We start from the raw sequence: 26,584 nt of genomic DNA, 5'->3' as shown, positions 1-26,584 counted from the left end.
TGAATTGGTGTAGCAGAATGATTAACCAATATATTTAGATCAACTAGGGGGAAAATTGGAAGGCGTTTATCAGGTCTGATCCCATGTCCCTAGCTCATTTGGGATTTGGTAGGGGCCTGTTCCTTTGGGCCTGATCTCATTCAGCAGAGTACACCACGCTGAAGGAAATGGGCCCCTTCCCTGAGCTTCCTGTGCTCTAGATGCCTGGAGAAATAGCTGTACACATCCACTCAGCTTCCAACTGGGGCAAATTTCTGGATCTCTGTTCTTTGTCCCTACCTGCCTGTGGGTGGCACAGATGCCCTGCCATTAGTTCTAACATGATGCTTTTCAGTTGAGGCATCATTTGTTTACTGACAACCTGTGCAGCTCAGTGCTGAAGTAAGGCCTGGTTCCTTCCAGCACATGCACCTAGTTCTTTTGATCACATCGCTGGGGAGAGACTCAGGCCTTACAGAGGGACAGGTATCCTGAACTCCTATCATGATCATCCATCTCATCCCTCTGTGTGGCTAGATCCCAGCCAGTGAACTGTAAGCACAGCATTCCCGTGGGGGTTTCCAGCTCTGGGACGCAGTGTCAAGGCCGCGTCAGTGCCTAACATGTATCTGTTTCCTTTCTTTTCAGAGGCTGTGTGTGCTGAAAGCATGGGATGTTCCCATACAACTGTACCATGGCTGTAATGGAGTTATGAATTGGCAAATAAGGTAGGTGGCTCTCTTTCTACTGATTCAATACTCATCCTGTTCTCTAGCACAAAGCTAACGGGGTTAGAGCTGCTGCAGGCTTTTTTGAACCAGAGGTCATTGTTGATTATTAAAAATACAGGGGCATAGGTAAAAGTGGAAATGCATTTGACTCCTGCTTATCAAAGCACTCTCCTGGGAGTTTCAATGGGATATTCTTTTCATCCTTCCAGTCAAACTATTGACTGGCTTTGCTATGCGCTGTTAAACAGATGTCACAATGGCTGCATGTCATTCAAGTGATACACTATCCCTATTCTGCAACACACAGGGATTGAATGATGCCTGCCTCACTCGGGTGGGATCAAAGCTGCAGATGTAGCCCGTGGCTTGGAGAAGGTGAAAGGTGGATTGTTTGAAAAATATCAGATGCATACCATTATTCTTAAGACAGTTTTTACTTGGAAAACCTCACGCGTGCATGCAGCTATACAGTATTTATGTGAATAGAGCAAATCCAGGGCACTTGTTACCATACATTGAACCTCTGGGTTAGCACACATCTCTTTTTTTAAACATCAAAAATAAATTCACTGCCATGAGGGACAAAGGGAAGGAAACTTTCATATAAAAATGAATTTTGAGAGGAAATACGCAGAGCAAAAAACGAACTTTTGCTCCCACAGCAACACCACCCCCAGGAGTTACAGTATCGGTTTTCCTCGCAGAGAAGTTGCATCCTAATCACTAAAATGCAAAGCCTCTTTTTTTATCACATCTATGTTAAAATGCTTAAACTTGTCAAAGTAGGTCAAGACTTTGCAGGACACCAGCCCATAATAAGTTTCCAGTAAAGTGCAGTCTTTTCCATTGCTTATTTCCTGCCATTCTTGCACCAGTTCGTCATCTGCCATTTCAGAAGAGGTGAAAATGAATTTGTAGCAGCATCGATTGTATCTGATGTGCCTTTTCCCAGAAAATCGGGAGCTGTGAAGGGGAATGATGCCAGCGTTCTTAGCACAAATGCCAACAAAGACATCTGGAGGCACCGAGACTGGCACTTCCTTGGAAGCAATGAACACCTTCCGTGCAACGTCCTGGGAAATGACAAATGCTGTCCCGCTGCAGTAGTCAGGGTAATACTCATCTGGGTATTGGCTGAGGGGAACGAAGCCTGGGCTTTGAGGGTCTCTGTCAGGTACCCCTTGGTGAATGACCCTCCCAGTATAAATATCCTCCAGGTGCGTTCGTAAACTAAGCAAGTATTCAACCAGACTCGGCAGGCTGACAAAGACTTCTTCCTCGGTTAAGAGAATGAACCTGGCATGGGAGCAGAAAGTTACAGTCCACTCCATGCTCATCACAGTCTTCCAGGTCTGATTCCTGGAACAATCGAGGAAGCTTCCTTCAATGACATCACTGTATTTTTGAGACTCTTCGTTGATCTCCCGCTGCATGGTTTCTGCAGACGGCTTTCCTAAGGCAAACAAGGTCAGGACAGTGTATCCCCTGATGCTGGTCATGTTACTCCACGTTTGTCTGATGGCATCGCGTCTTGTCCTGTTCTCTGGTCTGCTGCAGATGATGGTGAGAAGAAATACCTCTTGATTTGAACATGCCTCAGAACCACTGATGATGTAGGACTTCGAAATGTTGGTCTTATGGGGCTCCATGTCTAACTTCCTGGCCTTTTCCCGGATTTCGAGAATCTTTGCATCTGTGTATGTGATGGGTAATGACCGTAGAAAGTATTCCTCCAGCAGATCTCCTCCAAAGAGCAAGGCATGGAAAAGCACAACATTAAATAGAATGAAACACCACTGATGTGTCCGGAGCCTGCAGACTGTCACCTGGAGAAGGAAAGGGTAACATTCACTTCTGCCTGTACCAGATTGTAAAGTTATATACAGTTTGGAAGGGGGGGGATAGTTTTTAAGTTAATTATAAAGAATTATAGTTATAAATGGAACTCCTGGGTTCTATTCCCTCTCAACACCTTGATTTGCAAACTGTAAGATAGAAAATAATCCACGCAGTTTGTTATGCTAAGAAAATAGTGGATGGAAAGTGCAAGTATGAGAGCATTAGTGTGACGGTTATTCTGCAAGTGCTTTAGTGTCCATGAGACTCTTCTATACATGGAAATGGCATCCAGCAAAATTGGCAGCTCTTTCATTTTCTGAATTTGTTTTAATTAGTTAGTGCCACGTTTGCTAGATATTGCAAGTTGTGCTGCAGTAGGATTTCTGTAATTCTTTAAAGGCTTGGTTCAGCAGACTATTGTGACATTTTACAATAATTCTGCAAGTGATAAAGTATTTAAATTAAACAGGAAATAAAGTTTCTTTGACTTGTTCACTTCTTTCCCATTATAAAGACTCCGAATTTTAGAAATTAGAGATGAAAGACACCGATCACTTCATCTTGACTCTCTCTCAGGACTGTTCTATTATATCTGCTACTATTTTACCCAATCTAATTTTGGATAAGCCCCATCGATGGGGCTTCCAAATTTACCTTGGAAGATCATTCTAGATCTTAGATTTCCACTTCAGAGCATAAACTGCCATTGCATAGGATGAATTTAGCACTAGACGCTTACTTTTTCATGCACTTTTGAAGTCTTTGCTTAACTGTACACTTAATATTTGCTACCTTCCTATTCCCAAATGCACTAGAAATGGAGTCGGAGAGCAGTCATGATCAAATGAGATAACATTTACAATAAATTAAATTTTAATCCTAGTCTGTATACTCTGGTTGACTTGATAGAAAGCCCTTACCTGCATGGTACCAATGAATTCTGTGAGCAGTCAGGATCACTAAAGCCTTCTGAGATCACATATATATATTTTTAACTTATAGCAAGTACCTCCACGTCTGAAACTGGCAAGGCAACGCATGTATGCAGGTCTGTCTAGATAAGGTTACCTCCTCAGAACCAGATACTGTATAGCTTCCACTTTGCTTGGCTCGGGAAAGGAAATACAATCCGGGACAATGATCACGTTGCAATTGCACAAAGCGCAAGTAATTGGAATTCTAGCCATTCCCTTTATTAATTTCCGAGACCCAAAGGGAGATCTGTATCAAACCTGGTTTGCACTCCAAAGGCAGACCTGTGCTGAAGTGCCCTGGGTTTCTGTATTTACAGGAAGTCATTTGCACATGATTGTCTTCCTGCAGTGATCGATAAGGACGTTCTACCTCAAACTACCACTACTACCTTTCTTCTTTATTTTTTCTTTTTCCCCAGCATGTTGCTTTTTCCAGGCTTCAGACCATCTAGAAAACTGAATCTGAACCCTTTCCACGACATCGAACCCTACTTTGTTAGGTTCTGTCATGCCCAGGTATTCTAGGCCACTTGGTGTGTTTGCTGTGAAATTCCCTACATTTTCTTGCTGCTGGTAGTGCTCGATGGAGAGAGAATCTGTGAGGCTTTACGCAGCCATAAAGTACTGGCTGAGCAGCTCGTGGAGCTTTGGTTTGGTTTTTATTTTTTTGGTGAAGCTGAGCGGACTGTCAAAATTGGGCATATAATAATAATAATGTCTAGTGGCTGCAGTGTAAGAGAATTGCCTTCATAGGCACCGCAGCAGCAGGGTACGTATTACTCTTTTCTGGTGCTAGCTGTAGGTGCTGTTGGCTCAGAATACCCTCACCCCCGTGTAGCGCCATGAACCGATTTAGGCCAAACTTCACCCTTATTTTGTGTATTTCTGTTGTGTTTTTTAGGTATGCCCGCCAGAGGGCAGCAGGTCCTAAAGCAGAGCAGAAAGGCGAGCCACGGGGACAACAAAGGTGAGAGTCCTGAGACGGGCGAGGCTAGAATAACACCTGGCTGGAGATAAAAACATGGGCTTACATCACCAGAGCCTGCACAGCTGTCTGCCTATCCGTGGTCTGTGGAACCGTGTGTTTCCCAGTGACCAGAGCATGTGGAGAGAATAATAGAAGGGCCTTTCTTGAACCAGTGCACCTGGCATCTCTGTCAAGGGAGATGTAAAGCACCCAGGGGACATGAAACACCCGGGGGGAAGAAGCACAGGGTGTTGCTACATCAAATATTTCTACTGTGCCCTTCCTGGTCAAACTCAAAGCACCTCATGGAGTCTGCTGGTGCAGAGAGGCAAGAGACCTGGGCTTGGGACCCCATGGACTAGGGATTATTCGATAGGATGAAACATCATTTTTTAGTAGGCTGAGGCCCATCGAGATCTGATATCTCTCAGAGAAGGTTAACTGGTTAATGCTGGATGGGCCTTTAATTTCTGCTGGCCTGAATTCTCCCCCGCTCCTGCAATTTTGCCTGTTTTGTCCTCACAGTGAGGTTTCACTTGGCTGTGCCTTGCTGCAGAGCTGCCGTGTTTCACTCCAGAAAAGGCTGCATTTCAGTGACAGCGAGAGAGTCCAACCTTGCCAGTGTTGGAGGGATGGGAGTTGCAGAGCCTTTGACTTATTGATCTTGGCATGGCACGTGGGCCTTGCTGGAGCTGACAGGGATGCAGAACAACGGGGAATTGGAAGAGTCCCTGCAGGAAGCACCGAAGACGCTCAAGGCCAGGATGGAAGTTACAGCAGGGGTGAGCGCTGATTTTGGCAGCGTTTCTGAAGCAGTGAAAGGAAGCCATCCATGCTGGCTGGTTTGCATGGGACTTGCAAGGCAGCTAAAAGCTGGAAAGGATTTCCAGGGTCTCAGCACAAGGGCAGTGAAAGGCCCCAGGGAAGTGGCACGGGGGGTGGGAGGGTAGGTGCAGAGCAGCTGGATCAGTCGAGATCTGTGCCATAGGGAAACCAAATGGTAGAATTCATTGGGTTTTTTTTATTTCATTTGTTAATTAAGCAAGAGCCCTCCAAATGCAGCTGTTCTTTCTGTTCTAAATGCCTGTTTGTAGGAAGTACCATTTTGCTATTGTAGCATTGCTCACAATCCCGGGACTCTGGCCTCTGCTCTGTTTATTACCAGGGTGTTTGTCAGTGCCCGTGACGAGGTGCTGAAATCCCCCGTGAGCTGACAAGGACACGAGCAATGAGTGCGATGGAAACAACATACTAGACCATATGAGAGACTGTTGCCTGTGCCTTGCCTTCCCTGGCATGGAGGCAGGCTTCCACTTTGCCTAACAAGGCCATCTGTAAAGGGCTGTCCCAGTGGGTTGCGTGGAGCAGGCACCTACTGCAGAAGTCAGGCCAGCCAGCTCGCTGCAGCTCCCTGCCGCTCGCACGAGGCTGCAGCTCCCCTGCCAGCATTTCCCACCTCCTGTGTGACTGATGTCAGGGCTGGGATCAGCCATTGATGGTTCCCAGAGCTTGGCCATTGAAGAGGTGTTTCTGTCTCAAGAAGCTGAAGCGTGGCTGCAGCAGATGGTCCACCAGATGCTCAGACCTCCTGAGTGACCCCTGGGCCACATCTTGGAGTAAATGCCATTTGGATTCCAAGTCTTTAGACAAGTTGAATTTCTTTTCTTCTGCTCATGGACTGTTTTGATCACTGTAGTTACAAACAACCTCCGCGATGGGGGTGAAGTGGGGATGCGACTGAGAAAAACCCACACGGGCGCTGCTCTGCAACATTTCCCTTCCTGCCAGTTCCCTGCTTACTGACAGGCTGGATGAGAAATTTGATATGTGGGTGACCTTGCATGTTCTCTCCATGTTGGCTTTGGTCTGACTTAGTGTGCATGTCACAAGCTCAAGGGATAGTGCTCTGATCCCACCCTTTCCAGTGTATCCTTGGATGGGCTTTGGCCTGTTGGAGAAATCCTGCATGAAAGCTTGCAAGAAAGGATAAGGAAGAAGTTCACTTAATGGTCGGAGAGTGGAGGAAAAGTTTCCAAAGGCTTAGGGCACAGGAGGTTTAATCAACCCCTAGCTCTCCCTCTGGCTAGCTGAGTTTCTCCATTAGCTCAACACCCGCCCTCCTGATTTGGCCCAAGGGGTGGAATGCTTGGGCCTCCGGGAATGTGGAAGAGATCCTTTCCCACAGGTGCCCCATGCACATATTTATATTTGAATTGCTCAGAAGCCTCTGCAGTTTGCACTTTCCAACAGCCGCACAGGCTCCTCTGGCCTTGACAGCCGTCCCCTTGTTATTTAAGGCTGGGACAACTGGAGGCGAAAGGAGGTGTTGCTGTGCTGACATGCCAAGCATTAACATGCTTAAAATACCTACAAGTTGTGAAAAATGTTCTTTTTATTGTAACCAGCCGTGCTGATGTCTTGATTGATCTTCCCCATGGCACTACGATTAAGGACTTCCTTCTGTTTTTCTCTTTTATTTAAATTGCTCGCTAATTATTTCTGTCTGTTTATGAATTATGTATGAGAGCAGAGGTCTGGCCAAGTTTGCACGAGAGAAAAATGAGGGATGGAGAGGAGATGATTTAAATCTGGGGAAAGTTTTACAGTGATGGCAAATGCAAGAAATTAAACTTTTTGGCTGTCTGCCTATGTCCTTAGACCAACATGGCTACAAGGTTCTTTGGGTAGATGTCATATCTTTTATTAGACCAACTAAAAAGTTGGAAAAGTTGTTCGTTGCAAGCTTTTGGGCACATATGCCCTTCTTCAGGCATAGGGAAAGTCTGAAATTAAACCGGGGGAGCAGAAGGAAACAAGGGATGTGCTAATGCCCCATGGCATTGGCATTTCCTGAGCTTCAAAGCTCTGCCCACACAGTAAGTCATTAATCCTTACACAGCCCCTGAGAGGTGGATACTTCTTTGCTGCTGCTACCTGCTCTGTTTGAGATTTCCAGGGCAGAGATGAGGGAGGAGGCTTGTGCCTGGAGTCCCTGCAGAGCCCATAATGTTTCAGGTGAGAGATCAGGCTCTTGCTGGGCTCATGCATCCTCCAGAGTTGCTTATTCAGTTCCTGCAGCAAAGCCAATTCTGCCCCTGCCGAGGTCCGTGCTTGTCCAGCTGTGGGGTTTGCAGAAGGTGAACTTGGCCTGTGAAATCTTTATTACGGATCAGGAGAAAAAGAGCTCAGGTTGGCTGTTCCACTGCAGGGTGTGTATGCACAACTGGAAAGGTTTGCTTTAAAACTGAGCATGTTTTAATCCTGGACGTACCCATATGTGGGCCCTCACCCACATCCAGGCCATGGGTCTAATTCTCTTCCAGGGGAAATAGTACATGATACAAAGATTGGGGTGGAAAGGCTGAGCTGCCCTTGGAGGAACTGCCAGTGATGGGGACCGCTGGGGAATATCGGGGGGCAGAAACCACTGTTTGCTTTGACTGCAGGGGGGCGTTCCCAGCACCCCTTAAAGTGCAGGGGTGTCGGATGCAGTGCAGCCGCACACGAGAGGCCTCTGAACAATTTCCTGCACCTGAAAGGAGTTGCTCTCGCCAAGCAACTCTTGCGCTGTCGCCTCAAATCCCAAGCAGTAGTGAGGACTTGAAGTCCTGGTGTACAGCTACTGGAACCCAAATGCGACGCTGCTGTCATGCGTAGCCGGCCACAAGACGGCAAATAAGGTGAGGGCTTCTTTACCAGAACGTACTTGTAACCTCAGACTCGCCACTGACCTCTTAACGAACACCCTTTGTTCTGAAATGAGTAGTGTTACTTAAAGCTCTTTAAAAGGTTTATGGCTGTATTTAATGCCATGTTGCTATTCTATTAAGCACAGCCCAACTCCAGTACTGGATTGACTTAGCTCCTAGCACAATGACTCATGCTGGTGGTACCTATAACTTTTGCCACTGGGTACTGAAATCCGTGGTGGTTTCCCTTTCAAGTCTTATTTCAACTCGTTGCTGCTTTAGTCAACAGGGATGCTCTTCTTTTGCTTTTGATGAAGACTTAATGCCCTACTTTTGCTGTGCCTTCCATTGGAGGGTCTCCAGTCATGTTACGAGTATTGCTTAAGCCTTCAAAATACATACTGTTTCCCAGTTTACAGCTGGTAGGAAACTAAGGCTCAGAGTGGAAAGAGATTTGCTTATCTATTATAAATGACGGCAACAGAGCCGGGAATAGGAGTCAGGAGCCTGGCTTCTGTGCCTGTGGTCTAACCACGTCGACTCCATTTTCATAAGAGCAGTCAGAAAGGGAAAAAGGGAAACAAACAAAAGAGCACTTGTTCGGGATTAAAAGCAGCAAGAAGGCAAAATAGAGACACTGATAGCATGGACGGCATTTGCAAATGAGATTTAATAGATTTTATCTGAGCAGCGCAGCGGCAGGAGTTGGCGAGGAGGTTGGTGTGCCTGTTGTTCTTTTTTAGTATCCTCCCATTTCTGTTTCTCCCCCTGTTGTCCCCATCTTTGATTGTGAGCTCCTTTAGGACCCTCTTTATTGTGTGTTTACACAGCATCTACTACAACAGGTTCCTTCACCAGGACGGGCTCCTAGGCACTGTGAGAACACAATAAGGGCGGGAGATGAACTAGATGACCCAGCTCATCTCCTGTTTCTAAGTCACTTGTTGTAATGCCAGGATCTTGCCCCTGCTCCTGTTGAAGTCCATAGAATGATTCTCCTATAGGTTTGGTGGAAAGAGGGTAAGTCTGTTTTGTGATGTATAGTAGAAAAGTTGCTCGTTAATGCCTGGCTTTGTTACTTACAGCAGCACTGCAATGGGGCGGAGAGCATCTTTCGCTGCTGCATTTGAAGACTTGGTGGCTATCCAGGCACTGCTACGCATGTGACCTGCACATCACGGTGCAGATAGATTGGAATCTGGATCCAGAACCATCTTCAGTTTTGCAAAAACTAGAATGTGGCTTTGGCTTTCCATCGGTGCTTGGGTGAGTGAAATGGAGGAGAAATGCTGCTGGAGTTGGTATGTTGTGTTGAAGTGAGTCAAATCCAGCAGGGCTGCAGGATCAGACACAGCCCTGCCTTTAGGGAGGGAAATGACTGACTGCTGTGCTATAATTTCAGAAACACTCGTTCCTCAGGCTGATTTGCAATTGTGTTTTATCTCAGTTTAGGACATGAGAAGTACTCCATATTGGTACACGGGACATGCAAGCTGACACAGAAAGCTCTTTTCTTCTGCTGGCATCCATTCTGTTTTGGGGGGTCTCGAGCCTCTGGCACCAAGTGACCCAGGTGGAGGCCACACTTGGCTCAGCTTCGGTCTTGACCGGTTTGGGTTCTGATCCAGTTTCACTCTGGGATGCACGGCACGTGGATTTTCATGGCTGTTCTTTGTACCCAACTGACCTAAAGGTGAGAGGAACTATTTTGCAGAGCACCGTTTAAGAACTAAATTAGTGATAAAGGAGAAGGGGGCAGCAATGGGTAAAGCTGCTGCTTGACAGATATCAGGTACCCGAAGTCATGGTGAGCAGTTGCTTGGGTTCAGGAGGCTATCGAGTCCTGCTGCAGAGGGGAACAAAGGATTGCAAGGAATTCATATGCTATGTGACCTTCCTTCCCAACGCATGTGGCACCTTCCTATTTTTGGTGTGTGGGTTGACATATAAGTCTCCTGCTCCCATCGGGACTAGAGAGAAGTGATCAACCCAGTCTTCACGGCCCTGCGAGCTCCTTCAGTGCTTGGGGATGGGTATATATGAAGACAAAGGGTGAGTTCCATAGACGGCATAGCAGAGAATTGCATAATTTGCAGGTTGCTAATTTAACATCACTGCATGGATTTAAAGTCCCCCTAGCACTCTTTGGTAATCTGGCTCTCTTCTGACCTCACCACAACTCAATATGTTTTCAGGTTTTGATACGTTAACAGAGTTGAATCGCCTCACTTTAAATGTATTTCATGCCATTCAGACTTGCTGTATTTGAAAGATTAGCTTGATTTTGAATGTTGTTGCGTTCCTATTTCCATAAAGCAGTGAAGGGGAGGAAAATCAATAGGAAAATTGGCTGAAAAATGAAGTTTAGAGCAAGGCTGAAGGACTGTGAAGACAGGGGAATATAGTAATGCTGTTTATATAGTATACACAACGCTCTCACTTTGCGCACACCTCGTTTTGGGGGTTAAGGAAGATGCTTTTCCTAAATTAAAAAAAAAAGAAAAAAGGGTAGAAAAATGGTTCAAAAACATCACTGTCTTTTTTTTTGGAAGTGGAGAGCAATTTGGTTAATGTTCTAGCAAACTCTTAGGTTAAAGCCCCACAAGACTGAGCAGAGAACAGGAGTGCTTGCAAACTGTCTTTATGTATAGCATTTTGATAGCGAATGATCCCCCCTGCTTTAGAGAGGTGGTTTAATCATCGCTTTTCACATGTGTGCCACAAATTAGCCCTGCACCTCCCCACCCCTCAACTATCCCTCTGATCCCCTTCACCTACCTCATCTCCTGCTCTGCTTTCTGCTCCCTGCCCTATCTGTCACTGCATCACCCGTCCCCTTCCCAGTCTCCCTCATGCCGCACAGAGGCTGCCTATGCTATTTGTGGCACTTGTGTCTCAAGCTGGCCATCCCGGGTTTAGATGTTTCACAAACCCTATGGTGATAGTCTGTAGGTTTTAGAGGAGAAAGAAGAGTTTCTAATAGACCCTTCTTAATTTTCAATAAATTAAACGTTATTGATTCCATTCTTGCTTAACTCCAGGGGTAGTTCGTTAGCTTGGTAGTATTAAAGAACTCCAAGCTCTTAATTTTGCAGTGTAATCTGAAAAACCAGCTTTAAAGCTACCTGTGAACCTCCAGCTCTGCCGTAGTCAGCAATCAGAAACAACTGCACGGGTTTTGCTGCCCAATTTTACAGGTAGGTGCTTGTTTGATGGGTCTTTGGGAAAGTGCCTGACCTCCGAGCTGTATTCAGTTTGCTGCTACTTGCTAACTTAGACAGCAAAGGAAAAAATAAATCAGGATCTGTAGTCATGAGACACACAGTGCTCCCATTCAGACCCTGGATATTGCAAAGGATGTACAAGCCTCCTCACTGATCATTGGGATTAGTTGTTGGAGCTTAAATCTTCATTAGCACAGAGCCTGCAGCAGCTGTTTGTAAGGTCTCCACTACTGTTTTATCCCTCGTATTGTGTGTGTCCTTTCCCGGCAGTAAGTAATGTTTCCCTGGGAACGTGTCAGTGCCTGCTTGGCCAGCCAAGCTCTTCTGAGATATTGGTGTAACTGGGGAATTTGCTTTGCTTTAGGGAACAGCTTGATTTGCAGGCAAAAAGGGTTATCCAGGAGGCCGAGTCCAGAGCTTCTGAGACAAGCAAGCAGCTTGAGCTTGTTTTTGCTGGTAAGTTTGTCCTTTCTCCTCCTCCATTGGTTTTGCCTGATGCATGTTGGGTTTGTCACAGAGGTTGGGAAAAGCATTAAAAATACCAATATAGAAGTGGCGCTGACTAGATAAGAGAATCAAACATCAAGAATGAAGTATCAGTGTAAGGCAACAGAGCTCAGCCTTTCTGAGGATGGGAGACGGCATGCTAATGGCTAGGTCCAGCTCCCAGCACTGGAGCATCTTTTTGCTAATGGCCCGATCCAGCTCCCAGCATCTTTATGAATATCCTTATTCCTAAAGATGAAATGGTCTAAGGTCTTGGGGCAATATGAGAAAACAAGGTTTCTGTTGTCTACCTAATATGCTACAAATACAGTGCAGAGGACTTGTGGAGGATTAATCTGCCTCTAGTGTTTGGCAGTAGGGGTTAAACAATTATCGGTGTATGTTGTGTACACTGTTCTCTAACCACGATCTAACTCCTGTGATGACTTCTGGTTCCATCCACCCGTGGCATGGGAGATTATGCCTGAATCCAAAGTTCGGGTAATTCAGTGCTGTGTCTAACCTCTGTAAGCAATGAATACGTGCATCTAGAAGACTTCAGGCTTCTTATCTATCTTATCTGAAAGTCAGGGTTGCCAGGCCATTGGTTGGCAGGGAGTTTGTGGATTTAGGGTATGCTTGCACTGCTGTCACCCTTGTGACTGTAGCTCATGCTGACATACCCAGGCTAATTTTAAAAGAGCTAGCTCAGATACTGGTAACCCCTGGCTGAGAGCAGAGTTGGGGTCAAGCTCAGCACCCCAGGATTGTCTCAATTTCTCTTGGTGGTGGGGCGAAAGGGTGGGTTGCTTGCAGCCCTTGCTGAGCTCTGTTGCTACCATAGCTCGGCCCTGAGCATGCCAGTTTTCAAGACCAGAGCAAGTGCCTCTTCATGAGCTGTTGCTTTCGGGGAGTTTGCTGATCCAAGAACTACTACGGGGGGGCTGATGGCAGTCTCTTTTCTGTCAAAACTGTTAAGTTGTTGCACTTTTTGGGGTTTTTGTTTTTTGACTAATCCAAATAGTAGTGACAGAGCAAGTGGGTCGAGACCCAGATCTCGACTCGGGGAGGAAGCTTTGCGGTAGGTCTGACTGAGTGGTCTGAAGGGACAGGATTGTAGGGAGAATCTCGTTCCACGCCCTAATCCTTTGGTCCAAGATCTGTCCGGATCCCAGGTTCTGGAGCAGAGATGGGTAACGGCACATCAGTGTATGGAAGATGCACTGATGTAACATACCCTACCCGTTTTCTGAGAAAGGGAAACCTGTCTGCAGCAAATGCGTCCCCATTTAAAGCAGGGATCTGCTAGTTCTATCAGGACTCGCCTTGGAGTGAGGAGAGCATCTTTTCCAGGTGTAAACTTTGAAACCCCTTCAGCTGTTGCGGAAGTTGCACTCTGTAGATCCCAAGCAGTCAATGAGCGTGAACAGCATCGGTAACCATCTTTTCCCTAGAAATGAATTAATCAGAAAATCTTTTCTTATTTCAGAAAAAGCTTGGGCTATGCTCTGAAAAACTACACCTTGCAAAATTTCCAGCCCAGCTAAACTACTTAGTGAGCAAATGAATACTAGTATTTGAAACCATTTCCACAAAAAATATTAGTTCTCCCAATTAAGCATTTGTGAACTAATAATAAAACCCAGCACTGCAGCATCCCAATTGCAGTTGGTTCCAATTAAACTCAGCATGGTGTTCTCAGTACCTGAGTGTCAAGTCATTTATTTTAAATTGCCTTATGATGGTAGTAATCTGATCAAACAACCACCACAACATTTATGTAATAGCACCCAAGGAATGATGCTGTTTATGGGCGTGTTGATAAATAACTGCTGAAGCCTGCTGGAAAACCCTGGAAATGTAAAAATTCAATAAGCCAGTAACGCTTCCTACCTGTCTTTAAAATATCCCTGGTTGCATGTTTATGGGTGCCCAGCTGGTACAACCAGCAAAACCAAAATGCTTTTCCAAATCCCTAGATCAAAGCAGTATTGTTTTCTCTCTGCTCTTTCTCACGAACTGATTTAATTTGGGTAGGAGAGTTTGTGTTGCAGAGTTTTGTTTTCTGGGTTTTTTTCTAAGCTGGTTTATTTTCAAGCACGATGATACAACTGCCCCCGCAATAAGTGGTCATTAAGCACCGTCCGGAGTCTGCAAGCCTCTCAGATGCCTGGAGTTTTCAAAATGGTGCGTGCAGTGACTCGGTATAATGGTGATGGGTAGATGCAGGGCATAAGATAGCAACAGAGAGCTGGTTTAAGTGTTGGGGGGATGTGTATATATATGCACATACACACACTTTTCATATTTCTCAGCCAATTAAGTTCCCCATACTGAAGCCCAAGGGATAGATGTGGGGAATAGGGAGCCCCAAGTTCTGGTCCCAGGTTTTCTCCTGTCATTCTGCATCCCCTGAAGCAAGTTACTTCATTTCCCTGGGCCTGTTTCCAGCCTATGCAGAACTGGTACAGTAACTGTTTCCTGCCTCGGCAGGGGAACTCTGAGAGTTACTCAGTGGTGACAAAGGGCTCTGAGCTGCTCTCTTCTCAGCCATCCCTGATTGCATTTGGTCCCGCTTATCCTTCTGTGGTTGTGCTATGTTTCATCTTTTCAGTGGGAGGCTGGCACCACAGGGACGCCGTCAGCGGGGTGGAACGTTATAACCCCCTCCAGCATGAATGGAGAGTGCTGGGCTCTGTCTCTCGACCGCACCGTGGGGCAGGAGTGGCTTCTCTGCAAAACTGCATCTATGCCGTCGGGGGCTTTGATGGCACGACGTGTCTCAGCAGCGTGGCGAGGTAATCCTATGTCAAGTAGGAGCGCAGGGCTAGAAGACAGGCAATCGGAGCAAGAAGGCGAGGGATTGGCATGTTCTTTGCATGTGCAGAGGAAAGTCCCTACGTAGGCATACTAGCTGGGGCCTGGCATTCATTGAATCGTAGAAAATGAGGGTTGGAAAGGACCTCAGGAGGTCACATCTGGTCCAACCCCCTGCTCAAAGCAGGACCAGCCCCAACTGCATCATCCCAGCCAGGGCTTTGTCAAGCTGGGCCTTAAAACCTCCAAGGATGGAGGCTTCACCACCTCTCTGGGTGGTTCTTGTTTGCAGGCACTGCTGGAAACGGCAGACTTTACTTGGGGTTTTGGATCACGCATTCCTGGATCAGACCTGGGTATGGGCCTAGGTGGTCTGAGCCACCATGACTACATTGCAGTTGTTGCCTGTGCTAGACAGATTAAAAGTAGCCCAGGTAATGTTTGTAGTCACAACTGGGTGCAGTGTAGACAAACCTATGGTTCTTTTGGGGTAGTAGAAAATAAATAGACATTTGAACACTTTACTTTCTTCCTATCTGTTTGGGTTTTGGATCTATACAGCAATCTCCAAATGAGACTTTGGACTCAGAAGCACTGCCCATTGGGTAACTGTTTAAACATGAACTTTGCTCCTTCTTGGCCCACCTCTATAGTCTCTATCCTGTGTGTTAAGTCATCATCCTTATCAAGTGGGTTAAAACCAGAGCTTGAAGTTCAGAAAGTTTCTGAGGCTTGCAATGCACCGTCTCTCCAAGCTGAAAGGTGATGCCCAATGATCTCTTGCTCCCGTTGCTCACAGGTTGAGCGGAGTGTAAACCGTCTCCATCAGGAATCTGAGCAGGAGCAGAAACGATCGCTGAAGGGTAAAATGGCTCCTAAGCATGATAAACATATTGATGGGCTCCAAGAATTAGATTGCTCTTCAGATAGCATATGAAGCGCACTCTTTCTTTTTTTTTTTTTTTTTTAACCACATAATCTTGCTTTTCAGTCTGCAAAAGCATAGAGCTCTGAGCCGTAATGGAAACTCTTGGGCCTATGATAATGGAGGGACAATTGTGAACTCTTATCTGTGAAAGGGATGCAAAGTAAGCTGGTCTGGAGGCTGAAATAACCTGAAGAAGTCAACTAAAAGTCTATAAAGGAGGTGGAAGCTGATTCTTAGGATTAGGGCAGGCAGGATTGAGGCCTGAGGGAAGAGAGCATCTTTCACTAGCTGGAGTTTGGCTGTAGCCTCTTGGGAAAGCTGCTTTTGCTGAGACAGAAATGTGTTAGCTACTTTATGAGACCTCTCTGGGACCCTGAAGCACTTGCTGGAGTTCCTCCAAGTGAATGCTTGTTAGCAGGTGGATAGCCCACTCGTACCCTGCCGTCCCCTCGCTTCTTATTAACGGGGACCGTTAAGAGGTAGAGTCGGACTCCTGAAACTCCCCCTGAATCCTTAGGAGGAGACGGTGCTCAAAGAAAGCAACCTTGGTTCTACTCCTGGAGCTCTGGTACGGCCAGTCTGGATGAGCAAGGAGCAGGATGGTTGGTATATTGTGCAAATGAATCTAACAAGTAGCAAATAGGTATAACTAGGCTCGATTCGGCATTCCCTCCCCTCAACGACAACACGCCTTTTTCATAGTTGTGAACACTTCCTCAAAACTGTCTCTCGTCTCTTCTTTAAAGGTTTCCCATCTGTTGGGAATGAGAAGACCACACCAGCTGGGAAAGGGTTTGGATCCTAGGGGGTGGGGCTCCATAATTGAAGAATAAAAGCAGTCCTGTTTGTGTCGTATGCATTTCCAAGATGTGCGTGATACCTGCTGTCTGGGCTATTTCAAGCCTGACCATCTGTTTTTATTTTTTGCTATGGAGCTGTTCTGGTAGGATCGAATCCTGCCCAAGTTTTCACTGTCTTCTCATTCCCAGGAGCCTCAGGGTGGTGTTCCCATTTTACAGGTGGAGAGAGGCAGTCACAAGAAGTGGATGGCAGGCCACAGGTCTCTTTAGGCTCCAGCCAGCACTTCAGCCCTTCTTTTGTGATTCCTGTTCAGTGCCGGCACCTGTACAATGCTGCAGGCAACTGGGGCAGCAGATCTTCCCGTCGAAACTGAAACTCAACCTGATGCTCCTCGTTCACATCAGTTCTAGCTAATGTCTCTCTTAACCCTTTGTTTCTTAGACTGGCATACAAGGAGTTTGCCATCTTACCAGCTGTCAACATTATCTCGCCTAGTTTTTAAAAAGGACGCTATTTATTTATTGTTTCCTTCCCACAGGTACGACCCCAAAGTGAACGAATGGAGCTGTGATGTGGCCCCACTGCGGGAAAGCAAGCGAGATGTGGGATTGGCAGAGCTGGGCGGTTACCTCTACTGTGTAGGCGGTCATGATGGATTGCTCTGCCTTAGCACGGTGGAAAGGTACGTGCAGTCCCACGCACGTGGATGGACATAGCTGCCAAGGACGGCGTCCTTCAAGAATTCCTGCCGATGAGGTTGTCGCGAGTGACTGGAGTTAGTTACAGCCTTGCCTCTATGGTTGTCCCGTCCAGATCATTTTGGTTTTCTAGGGAGAGGGAGGGACCCAGCCTCTGCAAACCTCATATGGCTTGCTAATTCATATGATGGCCTGCTCTACCCAGCCCCATTAAAATGAGAGGTCCCAGCTTGACTAAATCCCTTGAGAGAAATCATGAGCGAATGAATACCTTCCCCTCCCTTGGCTGTGTGCGCTGCCTTGGAGGGAGCTGGGTGAGAAGATTTGCATTGACTCTGTGATCTCAGCCTGGTCTGTCAGCTGAGACCTTCAGTCACCAGGGCTCTTGCCAGTGCTAAATTCACCTGATGCTCCTGTTTGTAAGTGGTCACAGATCTAGCAGCCAAAGGGCAGAGGAGGGAAAACAGGACGGGCCTTGTGAGGATGACGAGCGGGAAGGTGCATTTCATAATGGTTCTTGGGAGACGGGCCAGGGACCAGAAACCTGGTTTGGAGATGACCCCCACCCCGTGAGCTCTCAGGTGCACCCAAGGCTGCTGCTTCTGGGGCAGGTCTTTGAATTCATGACGAACTCCTCCTGCCTTCAGGTACGATCCGAGCGAGGACAGGTGGTGCAAGGTGGCCCCCATGGCCAGCCGCCGGATGGGCTTAGGCGTGGCAGTGCTCGATGGCTACCTCTATGCTGTGGGTGGCTCAGATGGGCAGTCTCCGCTCTATTCAGGTAATGGGAGAGTTGTGTGCATGTGACAAGAAACCTTTTCCTGATGGGAATGTGTCATCAATCCCTTTCGACCCTCTAAGACAAGTGCCTGGGGCTTTTGTGTGCTAGGGCCAGCTAGTCCTTCTGTCATCCTTACTCTTGGCCCCCACAAGTGCTCTGCCTCCCGTATACTGAGAGCCTGGCACCCTGCAGGGGTGAGGGAGCCAGCTGAGGAAGCAAAGCCCTGACTTATTAATTCAGCTTGCTGCTCCCTTTGACAACCGCTGTAGGATGGAGCTGTATGCTGGGTCTGCAACCCCATGACCCCCTCCAGGCTTTGCTTCCCTCCCTTTACATTTTTCCCTTGTTTGAATCCGATCGCCTGACTCAACGACAAGCAACCTCCTAGCACGCTAGTCCTGGAAATGGGTTCTGTATCTCCTTTGCTTCTAACACCGTAATAACAGTGCTTAGCACTTGCGTGGCGCTTTCAGTCTTCAAAGCACCTGGCAGTCCGGTGTCAAGGCCGTGCTCTGTGTCCCTGGGAGGAAGGAAGGTAGTCAGTGTGGGGAAACTGAGGCACAGACGGGGCTTGCCTGTGGTCCGAGAGGGGAGGAGGTCTCTAGATTCTGTGGCTCTTAGTCCTGCGCCTCTCTGCTGCGGTGTCTCCTTCAGTGGAACGATATGATCCCGTCGAGGACACGTGGTCCCCTTGCCCTCCTCTGGGGACGTGCAGGGAAGACCTTGGCTGTGCGACCTTCCAAGGGAAGATCTACGCGGTGGGGGGCCGGGACGACCTCACGGAGCTCTGCAGCGTTGAGCGGTTTGATCCAGTCTCCAACGAATGGTCCCCTGCGATGCCCATGCAGTCGAAGAGGAATAAGGTAATGAAGGCTGATCTTTTGCCTTCCTCTGCCAGCTTCCACCCAAGGATCCCGTAGGGATGGGTCTCACTCCCTGTTTGCCCTTCAGCCCTGGGCCCAGGGTACCACCGTGATAGATGCGGAGAAGGGAGCTGGCCAGAAACACCCCACACAGGAAGCCAGAAAGACTTCAGCTTTTTTCTTGGTTTCTTTTGGATTTATTAGCTCATCAAAGAGGGCTTTTCTCAGAGGACCACTTCTTCCTGTGCACTTTCTCTTCCCTCACTGAAGACGTGCGCAGTAAAACCTTGCTGAACATATTGTTGCAGAGATGAGCGGTTCTGTATTTCTGGAAGCAAGCTCATTGTTAGAGTCGTGCCTCTCCCTGGTAGTTGCATGTTAATTGTGTTTGAAAGTGTCACCTTGCCATGCTTGCTAAGCTCAGCACAGGGCTTAGATCCCAAAAAAGAGGGGGAAGGTCTGAAAAGTGAGGCTTGGGGTGGGAAGAACAGTCTCCCTATACGAGGGGCACTGCTCAGCAGGGTACGTTGGTCTCTTTTACTCCTTTTAAGCTGTCCATCCCAGTTTGTGGTGATTTCCTCCTCTTTCCCGGTAGCAATGTTGGAGTATCAGAGCACAAGACATCTGCTGTTCCTGTGCACAGCCCTCTACATGCTAACATAGGAGACCAGTGTCTGCAAGGCTGGAAACAGCCGACTTCTCAGGTTTTCTTCCCCTTCCTTCCCACTTGTTTGCATGCAGTGTACAGGTTTCTTATAGCTCTTCCATCCCCGAGACCCGTGTGGTTGTAGGCCTCCCCTCACCCATGTCTTTACCCTCAGTGCTGAGTCCTAGGGATTTGTATTTAGGTGAAAGCTGCTGTCGCCAACGGGTACTTGCTGGCTGTCGGGGGCTTTGATGGCATTGTGCACGTGACCACCGTAGAAGCATTTGACCCGGACATCAACAGGTGGAGGTAAGTCGATGTTGTATGGGGACTCCAGTCGGCCTTTGCTGCTTGGCTGACTTTCCTTTCCTTCGTTGCGATGTGCTGGCTGTCGGAGCTCGTTTATTGATCTGCGTCACTCCAGAAACCCCCTCCAATCTAACACTTAAATGGCGTGCTGGGGGGAGATGGCATAATGCTATTCGATCCGCGTTGAACAAAGCAACGAAGGAGCAAGGGCAGATGGCTGATTCTGAAACAATCCCACAGCGCACAGGGATCTTGATGAACAAGGGCTATAAGAGATGGAGGCAGTCCTGAAGTCATTCATCTCCTGAGCAGATGCAGCCCAGGCACTGTGGCCACGTGGCTTTCCCTTGCATAGAGTCCTTTGCCATATCCATATGCCTCCCCCGTCCGTGTACCAAAAGCATTTGCTCTCTGTGATCCTTTGCTTTCTGTCTTTTCTGGCAACCAGGTCCTTGGAGCAGCCTGGCATAAAGCAGCTGCTCTTTGAGAGCAACTGGAAATGACTATAAATGTGACCTGTATATGGGTGCATGTGTATATACATCTTGGCCACAGATGGTAACTTAAAATATAGCCTTGATTAAGGCTTCATGCTGGCCCACTAAACCGCACTCCAGAATCAGAAAGGCCATTCGTATGGCACTGCGTCAGAGCGGTCAGAGCTCAGCAAGTGCTGAAGAGAGATTCCTGGTGAGGAATTCCTCAGGCCATTAAACCTCAGGCCGATGCAGTTAGGCAGAGCCCCTAGAGACGATCATGAACGAAGCGGTGCAAAGATCCCCGGGCTCCAGGAACAGCCGTAGCTGAAGTTAAATATACTTTATGTCTGTTTACAATCTGGCCTCCCCAGAAAGGAGACTTTCTCTGCCCTTTTCTTGTTTCAGGCTCTTTGGAAACACCCAGAGCTGTCACCCTGGCGGGGGTGTGGCTGTGCTGAACGTGACCCCCTAGGACCTGAGGACTTCCTAGTCACTGCCCTGTGCAGCTAACGTGGTTTTGTGGGTCGGTAGTTTAGACAAGGGAGAGGACCAGAGTAGCAGGGAGTAGGTAAGCTGTGGGAGGAGGATGTCATTGCATTCATGATGGAGACCGAGCTCTCGGGCAGCCTTGCTGGGTGCAACTCTGTTCTGCTCCAGGGGGTTTGGGCAGGGGCTCCCCTTGCTCTGCATGTCTCAGCCTGCAGTGAACAGGCTCGTGCCCTGATCCTTGGGCTGGGGGTGGTGGGGTTGGGGCTGTCTCCATTACGAAGTGTCTGTGTCCCGTGTGTAGCTGGTCTGTTGGCAGGACAGTCACGTGGGTGGCACTCTGGGCTGGGCAGGAAGATTTGGGGTCAGGTTCCTGCTTGCCACAACTCTTGCGTACGACTGCAAGCACGTGTCACTCTTCAGTACGTAGAGACCTGGATCTGGACTTGGCCATCTGCCTGCTACTGTGGTGCCATTAATAAAGGCAGCCCACGGCTGTTCATGACTCTCGCTAGACTCGTCTTCTGTTGGGTCCTGCTGAGAAATGGCTGCATTGACCCGGTGTAGAGTTATTTCACACGCTTTGTTTCTCGGCAGGGTTTGGATTCCTCTAGGCTCCGATTCCTGGATGGTAAAAGGGGGGAAGGGGTCAAGTGGGGGGGGATGCGACTGCTGTTTTGCCATCTCTGTCTGCCAGTGGGGCAGAGAGATGAAATGTAGCAGGGGGAAGGTCTATCCCAGCAGCCTTAGCATGGAGGGGCAGGTGGCACCGGCAGAGACGGAGGCTCTTCCTACAGACAACCTGTACCTGTCGCGGGGTCACTTCAGCAAAAATCCCCAGCTAATGACATGATACAAGCAGCCGCCCGGGCCCGGACAGCGACTGAAGGAATAAATCATCCGCTGTTTGCTCTTCAGAGCAAGGACCCTCCTCTTCTCCTCCTCTCCCTTCTCTCCCCCTTCCTTCGTGGGCACCCTGCAGGTAGTTGCATCTCTTGAAACTCGCATCGCAAAGCATGAGCGGGTAGACACAAAAGGTAAATCCTGGGGTCAAGGCAGCTGGGTGGAAAGTGCAGCACTGTTTTGTCCTGGCTGGGAGCAGCATTGCTGGCCTCTCTGCAAGGAAAGCTGCAGCCTTCATCGCCGCCTAACGGGAGGGCTCTGTGCTGCTGCTGGTATTGGAGGCAAATTCCCTGCCTTCTCCGGCACACCCGGGTGGGTGGACAGCGCACCCCTTCCCCGTCCAACACGGGGGAGCTCTGCAGACCAGCGCCAGCCTTTCATAGTTTCATAGCCCCTTTGTGAGTGGGCTCCTTCACTGCAGAAGGACAAAGCAAGCTGGTCTGTTGGGGTTCGTTTGCCAGGAAACCTGTCCAGGAATGAATTACACCCTAATCATTTGAAGATAGCGCAGCCATCCCCATCTGAATATTTACTCAGCCCCGTGGAACCGAGGCATGCTAGGAATCTGCATTTCCAACGGCAGTAATTACTTCCCCAGAAAAGGCCTGTCTTTCATTCCTGCCTCTGACTCATCTCCAGAGCTGCCTCCCATGGATTTATTTATTGCTCTTCCTGTCCGCAGAAACAAAATCTACCCTTCGCCGCCGCCTTGCATGAGGCCCCGGCTCGTTTGACAGCCCTGGGGAGGGCGGTGACCCGCTTGTTTTAACTCGAGGGAAGCTGTGCCTTTGCTGTGTTACAACAACAGCCCTCTCCAGCTTCAAAGTGCTCTGCAAAGCTCCTTGGGTTTTGACCTTTCTCAGAAAGCCACATGCCGGCTCCTCCAGGGACGAGCAGCGTTTGGCAGGAGCGCTGTGACCTGCGTCTGCTTTGTGCTCTCTCGTGAGTCGTGTTTCCAAGGTGGGCAGCTCGCCTGCTTCTTCCCGACAAGCCAGGGGAGCAGGGCTGCATCTGCCGTCCCAGTTCTCCGTTTGGTCCGTGCACCAGTCCTGTAAAGACAGGTTCGGGCATCCGTGTGTGTTTTGTTGTCTCGGGCAAGGTATTTTGCCGGCATATAGTCACGAACAGCGGAGTTTGGTCTTTGGGAGGCTGCTTACCTCCCGACCTCACTGGGACCCCTGGCTCTGCAAAGGTATATTTGAAACCCCAGCCAGGTGGGTTTCTGTTCCCAGCTGCAGCACTTGGATCGTGCACCATTATTACACACAGGAGCCAAACCTCAGGCACAGTTTGCAGAGGGGGGGAAAAAAAGCAGACACGGAGAACTCCCCTCTGTGCTGGAGGAAGGGCCAACTCGGCCCTCGGTATAAAAGCTGGCCTGGTTTGTCCCCTTACTATAGGAGCGCCCTGGCTATAGTGGGCATGGCACAGAATTGGCTAGACGGGCATTATACCTGCTGGGGAGCCCCCTGCTCCCCGCCAGTGTGGTCATTTTTAATATAATATGATGCTTCAATATATCTTCAGACCCTCCTGGTCGTACCGCTGCCATGCAAAAGAAGCCGGAGGCAGATGCCAGTCTCCACCATGTCGTTTTGAATCCAGAGGGACTGATTTGAAAGGATTTTTATTCCATAACTGGACCCTGGCTCCAAGGCCTTCAGGGAGCACCTCACCGGGGCTCGCCTTGCTTGTCTGTGCGGGGCGGGGCAGGGCAGGGATTCTGCCTTGTGTTTCTGGCCTTAAAGCACATTCCCACTCTGTTGGGAGCCCTTGCGGTTGTTGGAGGGCCAGCTCCCCCACTGCTTTCTAGGAGAAAGGAAGTACAGCAGCAAGAAGACTCTGGCCTCTCACTTCCAGGGGCTTGAATTTCACTCGCCGTCGTGGGGGTGCAGAGGGCAGAGAGCTCCAGCTGCAGCGTCTCTCTTTTCTCATACAGCATCAGTTTAAAGATGCTTAGAGCTCAGGAAGGGCAGCTTCCCCAGATAAGATTGCATGGGACATAACCTCACACGCTGAGCGTGGTATTGCCGTTTTGCTCTGGGACTATCCGTGCCCCGGGGGCAGGTGTTCCCCTAGGTCCCTGCCTGGCTGGATGGGAGCAAATCCTCTTCCTCGGTGAATTCAGGGGGCCCTGTACTTAGGAGAGACAGCTCTGCCTGCAGCAGAAGGGGGAACAGCATAAACTTGGGGTTGGTTGTGGAAGCAAGAGCCCGGGCTTTTTCTAAGCCCTTCACTGGAAGACTTGCTGCAAGAGGCAGCTCAGAGGAGCTGGGGAGTAAAAGCTAACTGAGACTGGCACCACCAGCGCGCTGCCGGCGAGGGAATCCCATAGACAGCCCCGTGGGTTATTCGCCCCATTTGCACTGAACACTTTCAAAAATATATCATCCTACTGTGAGTAAGGTAATAGTGTAACGAGCCGTAGCTGTACATAGCACAGATCCCAATGCCCTCAGCTGGCTGCACGTGCATTTGATCCGAGCCTGGGGTTTCCAATCGGGGCTCTCTACGCCGGGCAAGATGCAGCCAAGCCAAGCGATACCACTGAGCAGGCCAGACGCCTTCCTCCCACTAGAGGACAGCAATGTCCTTATTCACGAGCCACTTCCGTGAGCCTCTGCCTCCCGGTTCAGCTAAGAGTCTGGAAGTGAATGCCTGGGAGATTTGCAAAAAGCAATTTTATTTTTGTGGCACCGAACCCCCCCCCCCCCCACCACTGTTTGTCTTCTCCATCTCACCTGTCACCCCTGAGAGCCTTTCTAGGTCAGAGAACAAGCTTTTCCAGCCTGCACTTCTGCTTATTGCAGCCTCAAAGAGCCATGCCTCTGGGCTTCTTAAAAGCCGATTTGAGCGAAGTGAAAATACTTGTGACTGCTGATTCCAGCCTGCGCTACGACTGTTGTGAGCCCCACGCTGTAACAGGGGTCTGTTAACACCTTGGGATACTTAATAATAACAGCCTTGAAGGGGGGCTGCAAAGAGGATGGAGCCAGTGGGGGCAGATGACAGAACAAGGAGCAATGGGCTCCAGTTGCAGCAAAGGAAGTTGAGAGAGTTTTCCTACTATCCAATCCCCCAAGGAGGGTAGTAAAACACTGGAACAGGTTACCCAGAGAGGTGGGGGATGCTCCATCCTTGGAGGTGTTTTAGACCCAGGTAGACAAAGCCTTGGCTGGGATGATGTAGTTGGAGCAGGGGCTTGGACTAGACGTGAGGTCTCTTCCAACCCTCGTTGTCTATGATGCTTCTGTTAGTGGGGGTTTATGGGCTAATTCTAGAAAAAAGACTTCAGTAAAATTATTTTACATCAGTAGGATTGAACAAATACAGAAGTCCACTGTGCGAGCCTCCCCCTCCATAGGGCATAACTGCTGATCTCTGTTGTGCCAGACGGCCCTTCCCGAGGGCGCTTTTCAAAGTCAGCAAAGCAGCAAGACAGCTCTGGTCATCAGAACCATTTCTTCCCTGCATTATGAGGCCTCCAGTAGGGCCATTTTGCTGCTAATCACCTTGGTTTTTAATTAGAGCCTTTTATTGATTTGTTTGCAAGTTTATGGCTTTGGGAGAAATCCTCAGCTGGAGATGCCTCTGTGGGCGTTTGTGCTGGAGCAGCAGGGTCCTGTATCAGGCTACAGCTCTAACCTGGCTTTAGGAAAAAACCCTCTTTGCTTCTGCAAGGCATTGTGTGTGGGGGTGAATGCTGGAGCTTTGCCTTCCTGTGGCCACATCCTGCTTGCCACTCCACCGGCATTAAAGTCCAGATCTCCGCTGTGCCGTCCTGCCCCATCACCTTGTGAAGCTTGTGCATTAGACAGACCCGAGTCTAGACCAAGAACTGGGAAGTCGCCAGAGCAGGATGGGAATAAGAGTCGAATGTATTAGTTGCCTGCAGTCCAGCCAGCTTGTGTGGACAGGAAGGCACTTGCAGTGTCTGGCCCGTGCTGGCCGTCGGCACCCCTGCGATGACATGTACCGAAAGGCCCTGCAGTTGTGGGCTAATGCACAATCGGTAATGGGAGGTGTGCTATGGGGGGTTGGACTGGTGTACTGGTTCAGCTGGTGGCAATGCCTGCAGGGTCATGTTGCCTAATACATTTAATTTGCCCCTGTTTTGTAGGCCCCTCTCCTTCCCCAGACTCTGAAGTGTTTGGGCCGAGCTTTCCCCATGCCAGGGGGCTGAACTTCCCTTCTGCATCGGCCTGAATTTTTTTTTCCCCCCAGAGTTTTTTTTTTTTTTTCCCCCCACTCAAAATGGTTCACCTGCTTCCAAAAACAAGGCGCGGGGGGAATACAGTGTTTGACCCCTTTTTAAAGCACTTCCCACGGCCACTCTGAGGCACTGCAGCTCCTTGATACGCTGGAGACGAGATTTTGGAGCTGGGTATCGTGTTGCCATGGTGTCAGAGAAGTACCTTCTGCTCTTTTCATATGTGCTTAACAGAAGGATGGCGGCACTCATTCTGCTCCGGTCCCCAGCTGCGCAGCCCAGGCCGCTGCGGTGCCGTGTGTAGGGAGGCGGTTTCTCCTCGGCCCCTCCTGCTGCAGTGGAGTAAGGAGAGATGAAGACAGGCTGGGGAGGGAGGACAGGTTGCAGAGAGCCTCCTGGGGGGTGGGATCCGGGAGGTCCCAGAGCGAAGCTGGGGGTGCACGGGGAGGAGGGGTCGGGGACACCCCAGGGGCAAGGCTGCAGGGCGGTGGGGAAAAGGAACATGCTGCATGCTCATCTTCAGATGGAGGAAGGGAACTCGAGGCTCCTAAGTCTCCTCTGGTGCAACCGGCTGGCAGATGCACAGTTCAATGCATGCCAACCTGGTGCTGCTGCCAGTTCCCCTGTGCCCTCGAGGGGCGGAGGGCTGCACTGGTGGTGTCAAGATCCTGACGTGCCAAGGACCATGTGGGGGCAGGATGGCTTCCTGCTTTCTCATTTTCCAAACAAATTAATTGATTTTCTCTTAAAAACAGAAAGAAAGAAAGGAAAAAA

At 49.0% G+C, this 26,584-nt stretch overlaps 2 protein-coding genes across 3 annotated transcripts; one reads left to right on the top strand and one right to left on the bottom strand.

Annotated features, from left to right (window-relative positions):
- Nucleotides 1-1,426: 1,426 nt before the first annotated feature.
- Nucleotides 1,427-3,475, bottom strand: B3GALT9 (beta-1,3-galactosyltransferase 9). The gene is made up of 2 exons (XM_006265747.3): nt 3,470-3,475; nt 1,427-2,536 (listed from the first exon to the last, which is right to left on the bottom strand). Exons 1-2 carry the CDS (start codon nt 3,473-3,475, stop codon nt 1,427-1,429), a joined length of 1,116 nt encoding a protein of 371 aa, XP_006265809.1.
- Nucleotides 3,476-4,436: 961 nt separating this feature from the next.
- LOC102557858 (kelch-like protein 20) lies at nt 4,437-21,207 on the top strand. 2 transcript variants are annotated; one of them, XM_014603711.3, is made up of 9 exons: nt 4,437-9,445; nt 9,627-10,231; nt 11,768-11,859; nt 14,504-14,687; nt 16,974-17,117; nt 17,781-17,914; nt 18,569-18,777; nt 19,626-19,732; nt 20,617-21,207. In XM_014603711.3, the coding sequence occupies exons 2-9, from the start codon at nt 10,209-10,211 to the stop codon at nt 20,681-20,683; spliced, it is 960 nt and encodes a 319-aa protein (XP_014459197.2). In that variant the 5' UTR covers nt 4,437-9,445; nt 9,627-10,208; the 3' UTR covers nt 20,684-21,207. The 2 variants fall into 2 exon arrangements, with proteins under 2 accessions (XP_014459197.2, XP_019356480.1); XM_019500935.1 differs by lacking the exons at nt 4,437-9,445; nt 9,627-10,231; nt 11,768-11,859 and having other exon boundaries at nt 11,866-14,687.
- Nucleotides 21,208-26,584: the final 5,377 nt, after the last annotated feature.

Source organism: Alligator mississippiensis, chromosome 12 (assembly GCF_030867095.1).
Source record: "Alligator mississippiensis isolate rAllMis1 chromosome 12, rAllMis1, whole genome shotgun sequence".
Classification (NCBI taxonomy): domain Eukaryota; kingdom Metazoa; phylum Chordata; order Crocodylia; family Alligatoridae; genus Alligator; species Alligator mississippiensis.
This window is presented reverse-complemented; position numbering and strand designations above follow the sequence as displayed.